The 6,982-nt window shown below is 34.6% G+C and overlaps 3 protein-coding genes across 3 annotated transcripts; 1 reads left to right on the plus strand and 2 right to left on the minus strand.

Annotated features, from left to right (window-relative positions):
• Positions 1-6: 6 nt before the first annotated feature.
• Positions 7-417, plus strand: LOC9323043. The gene has a single exon (XM_002886932.2). The coding sequence runs from the start codon at positions 34-36 to the stop codon at positions 283-285; it is 252 nt and encodes an 83-aa protein (XP_002886978.1). The 5' UTR covers positions 7-33; the 3' UTR covers positions 286-417.
• A 408-nt stretch (positions 418-825) lies between these two features.
• LOC9323044 (protein RKD3) lies at positions 826-1,940 on the minus strand. The gene is made up of 4 exons (XM_002888412.1): positions 1,828-1,940; positions 1,580-1,731; positions 1,111-1,490; positions 826-1,017 (listed from the first exon to the last, which is right to left on the minus strand). The coding sequence occupies exons 1-4, from the start codon at positions 1,938-1,940 to the stop codon at positions 826-828; spliced, it is 837 nt and encodes a 278-aa protein (XP_002888458.1).
• Positions 1,941-2,797: 857 nt separating this feature from the next.
• LOC9324522 (ethylene-responsive transcription factor ERF122) lies at positions 2,798-4,261 on the minus strand. Its single transcript, XM_021009921.1, is given in 4 exon segments — positions 2,798-3,420; positions 3,423-3,648; positions 4,015-4,181; positions 4,184-4,261. Coding segments are annotated over 4 exon segments (519 nt in total). The 5' UTR covers positions 4,256-4,261; the 3' UTR covers positions 2,798-3,366.
• Positions 4,262-6,982: the final 2,721 nt, after the last annotated feature.

Genomic DNA, 6,982 nt, shown 5'->3' on the forward strand with positions numbered 1-6,982 from the left:
GCTTTCTATTTTTTTCTTTTTATCTCTACTACAATGGAGTTTGTGATTTTGGAAGGAGAGGTGAGTTTGAAAGAGGAGCAAGTGTTAGTGTCAAAGCAGCTACATCTGATATCGTCTGAAACGCAAACGCTGAACAGAAGAGCCGTTCTAAACCGCATCCGCAACCACAAATGTATTCACAAAATCAAGAGTCTTCTCCACACCACCGCGGCTAATGACGGAGCCACCGTCGATGCTGATCATTATCGGTGGATTGATAGTGGCGATGTCTTCTCTTGTCCGTGAAATGGGCAGAGACTTTGACACGTGTATGTCACGAGTGTGTTTGTGATTCTCTCTTGTCTCTAATATCCAAATACAAGTTGTGTTATATGTAACTCTTTCTAGTGAGTAAGTGATCATCATAAAATTGTAGTTTGTCGATGTTCATGATTTATTGATCAGTTCACCGTTGATCTTTAGCAAATTCACTATTGGAATGCGGTGCGGTGGATAAATTGGGCCATGACTGATTATTACTTTGTTTGGGCTTTCTCAAATACTAATTTAAGCCCAATAAAAACCAAATCGAATCAAATAAAAAGAAAAACGATTCATTCGAATTTTTTAGTTGTAAAAGACCACCAATTCAACTAAAAAACTAAAAAGTCAAAACAAAAAACAAAATAAAAACTGGAATGGATCCAAGTTTCATGAGAATTAGATTATAATCAAAAGAGACGACTAGCTAGTACTCTTATCTTGGTTTTGCACGCCTCGTCATATAGTACCAAACTTGACTTAAGTCATAGAAGGTTAGATCTCTCTACACACGAGCTCTTGCTCTCATGAAGAAGACGAGAAGAGCCGTCTCTGTTTGTATTTAGCCTTGAAGCAAGCCTGTCTTAACCTCTTAGTCTTGTCCCCAAATTCCAAATCCGGAACTTCCTCAATCATCTTCTTCTCCATCTCCAAAAGCTCCAAAGCATTCCTCAGCTTACTCTTGGGCGTTTTTCCCTCCGTGTTCCCTAATAAGTCCTTTCAAAACGACCATCACATATATAAGTGTTACACTAACCCCAAAATGTATAAGCAAGTCGATTGTATATATGTCTGTGTTGACGCACGCACCTTGAGATTGGTAATTAGAGCGTTAAGGCTCGTGAGCTTACGGTGAGGCCAACGAGGAATACCTAACTCACGACATCTTTTCTTCAAGAGGGTTACACCAATGTTAAGCTCCTTGGCTGCTTTAGTTATCGGCATGTAGAAGTACTGCTTCATCATTTCCCTTGACAAACTATTGATGTCTCCATCTTCTCTATATCGCCTCTTCATAATTATCCTCTTCTGGCTTGTTTTCTCTTTTATAGTTGTGTTAACATCTTCATGCAATATCTTCTCCATCTTTGGATCTCCCATGGTATTAGTTCTTGAAATATCATCAAGAATTGGTTCGACCTGGTTATTGTAGTTACCATTATTATCATTCCACCATCCGCTCATTATATCTGCTACACAATGTATATAAGATTAGAATTACAATCCAAACTTGCATATATGTGTGTGTATATCTACATGCATATATGTATATATATACCTAGAGAGAAAGTACTAGAGATTGCTTCAAGATCAAGTGAAGCCAGAAACGTATGATCAGCCGCAAAGGTAGTAGATATAGGATTAACAATGCTGTCTTGGAAAGAAAACCAAGTTTGGGTTTGAAAATCCTTAAAAGGGTTAATGAAAGAGCTGCAAAAACTCAAAACAACCCAAAAAGTATTTTAGATTCTTCTAACGCAAGCAAATCATTTTTTTTGTTTAATCAAACAGTTACCTGTGACTTACCTGTGAGGATCGATGGAAAGTGATTGATCAAGAAACGAGAATATGTCTTCTTGAAGGAATGATTCATAGTTGTTGGCCTCTGACCAGACCATTAGAGGTTTTTGATCAGCCATTTCGATTGAAAATAAAAGGTATATAGATATATTGTAACGTTCTTTTGTTTTAGAAGGAGGAAACTACTAATCGTGTGTATGTGTATATATACATAAACACTTAAACGTATATTCATAGACAGAGAAAGTACATGAGAAGTGGGAAGTGGGTATTTAGTTCTCCGAGATGATGAGCCATCAAAATCATTATATGTTTTCTGTAAGTTACGAGAGAGATAGTACGTAGAAATTACTGATTAGTGTTGATTATTTCGGTTACTAGGGATAAGTCGCTGATTGATGCCTATTATTTCTTCAATTAGTAGGCCCTAAGTTGTAACGTTCCAAATTTTTCCTAAGGTTAAGTTCCCCATTCCATCTCATGCCATGCGAGTTCCTGAAATCTTTCGGATGGTGGCCACCTTTCAAAATCTTCCCTTTCTTCACGAATTATCCTGGAAATCTCTTTTTCCTTTAAGGACGTATATTTGCGTGAATATATATATTTTACGCATAAATAATTAGATATTGATGTATAAAACATAGGGTTCCATACAAAAATCAGAGGAAAAAAGTGGGATGTTACATGCAAGCACTGCCGGCTCAGATGGGTGGGCGGGCGGTGCGACGGCCAGGGGTCCAATCCCGTAGTCCAATAATTAAGGGTTCATTTTCTAAAATATTTTTTTAAAAATATTAAAAAATTAGATTATAACACAAAAATAAAATTTAAAAAAGTCTATAAAATTTTTTATTTATTGTTTTTAGTATTAGTAATTAATATTTTTAACAAAAATAGTATAAAAATTTTTTTTTGCCTTAGGGCCCATAAAAATGTTGAGCCGGCACTGCATGCAAGGTCAACACGATAGCTGGTGCGGTCGGTGTAAATATAAAAGTATACAATCTAAATATCAAATGGTAAATTCAAAATATCCATCAACTAATTTTCGTTAGAGGTTAATATAGCCAACTAAGCAAAGGCAATCTTCTGGCATAATCATTTGGATATGTCATATCATATTTACCAGAACACTTTACCATTCACAATATTGTATTAACCAAAAGTTTATACTCCATCTCTTTCATAAATGTTGATTTTTTAATAATTTTCTCAAACATATTTAAAACATTTAATATTGTGTTATTAATAATCATTTTGATTTCCAATAATACTGTATGCACCGTTTTCTACACTAAACAGTCCCAATAATTATAAACCTCTATTAATTCAATTTCTTCATGTATCTTCCATTCATATTTTTGAACTTCATTAAACTGACCATAATTAATAGTCTAATATATAGCATAGAGAAAAAATCTTACTGATCTTCATACAAAAAACAATGAAATTTTTTAGAATTAATTAAAATAATTAATCTTAGTGAAAAAAACATTTCCACTTCGCCGTGTATGATCACCGACCATGTGTCCATGTCCTTCTCAGTCATCTCCGCCGCCGTTTAATTCTTCCTCCGTTCGTTTTGCCACGTCTTGCTGATGTTCTCCTGACAAGCTCCGCGCAGCCTCATCGTAAGAACTCGCCGCCGTCTCTGCCGTTAGAAACGTTCCAAGCCACTTCCTTGATTTCGAACTCGGATCCCATATCTCCGCCGCCCATTTACCCGATGGCTTTTTCCTCACTCCTTTGTATTTCTTCTCCTTCTCTATCTCTCGGTGCGGCCGTTGTAATGTGCAGCCTTCGCAACCGGTGATGCGACAGAGAGGACTATTAGAATATGGGCTTCCAACTCAAAACTAATTGGCAATGAGTGGAGTGACCCATATCCCTTATATATTACTTAGGATCCCTTCCAACTTCCGATGTGGGACATTATGTCCTAATACGCCCCTTCGAGATGATGGCTCTTTGGCCATTAATCTCGAAATGTTCGGGCTTAGATCGACGGCATCAATTTTGGGCCTTGTCGATGATTGGACCATCTTTGGGTCGGATCGGGTTGGATGTGTGTGGATCGGGCTCTGATACCATATTAGAATATGGGCTTCTAACTCAAAACCAATTGGCAATGAGTGGAGTGGCCCATATCCCTTATATATTACTTAGGATCCCTTCCAACTTCCGATGTGGAACATTATGTCCTAATAAGGACAAGGGCCAGCGTCTGGAGGCGGAAGACCTTCGCTTGCGATCAAGTTTGATGATGACGCGTCAGCTCTGGAGTTAGATATCACTTGTTGCAGAGCAGAGACCATGATCTCGTGCTCTTGATTTCTTGTCAAGTACGAAGAAGAAGGTGATCACCTTCTGATGGTGCAACAAGGGTGACATTTTCGTGTTGATCATTAGATGGAACGTTTTCTGAATGATCCATTTTGGTGGGATCAAATGGTGTGAAGATTTAAAAACAAAAGGGAGTGACTAGGGACCTTTTATAGCCAATGAATTGAAACATAAACGTGATATATACCTTTTTAGCATTTCTATGGCCGTATTTTGCTACCATTCGTCGAAATTATTAGTTACATGAATGTGGTTAAACAGAAGAAAATAAAAGCATATAAGCTACATTTCACTGTCTGTAGGCGGAAAAAGGTACACGAAGACAAGCATGTTCGTTTGACAAAAAAAAAAACATCATGTTCTGCTCGTGTGTGTGTTTTTACAAAATAATTTAGTCAAATATGATTTAAAATACATTTTGTTTGTTAATTGATTTAAGATAATTTGAGTGAATTGTAGGCTATATACGGGTTTGAATTTGATAAGATAATGTAATACTGTAACTCTTTAATCAAATTCAGTAATTCACTAAGTTTTCTAATATGTTCTAATTAATCAACAAAAGCCGCACATATTTATCAAATTTTAAATGGTCTCTAATATTTAAAAGTTAAATAATGTATTTTTATAAACAAAATATACTCTCTCCGTTTCATAATATAAGGCGTTTTGGAAAAAGTTTTTTGTTTCGCAATATAAGTCGTTTTCGAGTTTCGATACAAATTATATATTACTTTAATATTTTATGATTATTTATATTATGTAGTCTCTTTTATGATTGGTTGAACTTTTTAAAAGTATATCTTTTTAATTGGCGTGCTTTCATCTAGAATGACTTATATTATGAAACGGAAGGAGTATAATATATAAAAAGATGGATATATTGAAAGATTTTAATATAATTTTTAATCAATATTTATTAATAATATGTTAAAGATAATATATATATATATATATATGTGACATTTATATATATATATATGAAACTTTTTTAAAAAATATATATAAGACATTTAAAAATGTTATGTTTTCATTTTCTTTGTAAATAAATAAAAAAGGTTTTTGAAATTCTTATATTTACAAGTTTGCATCACACTTATTTCAATCATTTTTCATCAGACCATCACTTATTCCGTCTGTTTCACTTTCACATATACTATTGGAATTGAAGGGAAAAAAGGCCGCGTCGTTCTCGTAAAGGAGCACGTTTCGAATAAGCATGTGGGTCTCAATGGCACCGTCTCATGTAATCCACGCGGCAAGAACTTACTGCATCTTTAGATTTTGTTCCTTTCGTTACATTATTATTAATATATGGTATTATGTACCCAAGTTTCGATTATCAGTTCATACTATCCACTTTCTATAATTAGAGTATAACTTCTATATAAAACAAATTAGCTCTTTCACCGAGTAAACCAATCAACTTCTTAATCTACATGTCACTTTCGAATTCATATTGTACCATTTTATGCAGAGTTGGCTTGTACACTGTACAGAACATATCATGTTTTAAATATATATATATATATATATATATATATATATATATATATATTTATGTATATAAGTATTTATCCAAGTCAGCATTTAAGTCATTAATGTACTGTTCGGAATTTGTCAATTATTCTAGTTTCAAGCCGATTATTCAATAGAGAGAGTCAAGTAGACTATCGCAGACAAATAAACGCTGGCTTCACATTGCTGCTCACTTCAGCATATCGTACTCAAATTTAATTTCCCTACCAAATTAAGATATTTACATTGTAAGCATTTATTAACTGGTAAGACTAAAATTTGCTTAACTTGTAGTATATTATTTGATAATTACTCCATTTTCAGTTTGGGAATATTTTCAGTTTGGGAATAAGCTCAAAAAACTTAAACTTTCTAGAGCATGAACCTCATACAACCAAGACTAAAGTAGTTTGGTGCAAAAACGGATTTGTTAAAACAGAGAGGCTTTTGTTGCAGCAAGAAAACAGAGCAGAGAGATATTAGAGATGAGAATAGAGAAGAAGGGAGCACACACACGTTTAACGAGTTCAGCAGTGTCAATGTGACACTACCTACATCTCGCCGAGACCTTGTCTCGGAATCCACTAGAAATGAACAAAGATACAAGAGATATTACAATGTGAAAACACCTTCTCGCTAACACACTAATACTCTGTATCACACCCTTGTTCTAATGAGAAAACGCACCCCAAAGCTAATGCTTTCTATGTGTTCCTCTCTCACCCTCTTTCTACATTGTGTGCTGCTACAATCTCTCTCACGTCCCCAACTACTTAAATACAAGGAGACATCCTTAAACCTAGTGCACAAGATGACAAAACACAAAGGCTCCTCTTTGTGGTCCCAAAAGTAACTTAACCCTACAATAATTATTTGAGAAGTAGAAACGCACCATATTGAAAGTTAGGGCATTGGAGGCCTGTGGTTAAAAGTTAGAATGATTTGTCCTAAACACCCTTAATGAATTGTTCTTCTCGAAATTTCTTCTTCTTCGTAATTAGGGGTATATAAGTCTAATCGTGTGTTGATCTCTATAATAATGTCCTAAACACCCTCGACTTCGAAATTTTTTGTTCTTAATTGTTAGGGGTATATAAGTCTAATCGTGTTTCGTGATGATTAGTCTTAATCACCCTTAATTTTTTTTTTAATATAGTGTAATCGTTGGGGATACGAATGTCATAATGTCTCGACTTTAAGAATTATGGAATCTTAGCTTAAATTTATTTGTTAATTTTTTGGATAATTCTATATCTTAGTAGTTAATATTCGTTTTTGTTAGTTTTCTGATTTAGTTTCT

This window comes from Arabidopsis lyrata (assembly GCF_000004255.2).
Source record: "Arabidopsis lyrata subsp. lyrata unplaced genomic scaffold ARALYscaffold_2, whole genome shotgun sequence".
NCBI lineage: Eukaryota > Viridiplantae > Streptophyta > Magnoliopsida > Brassicales > Brassicaceae > Arabidopsis > Arabidopsis lyrata.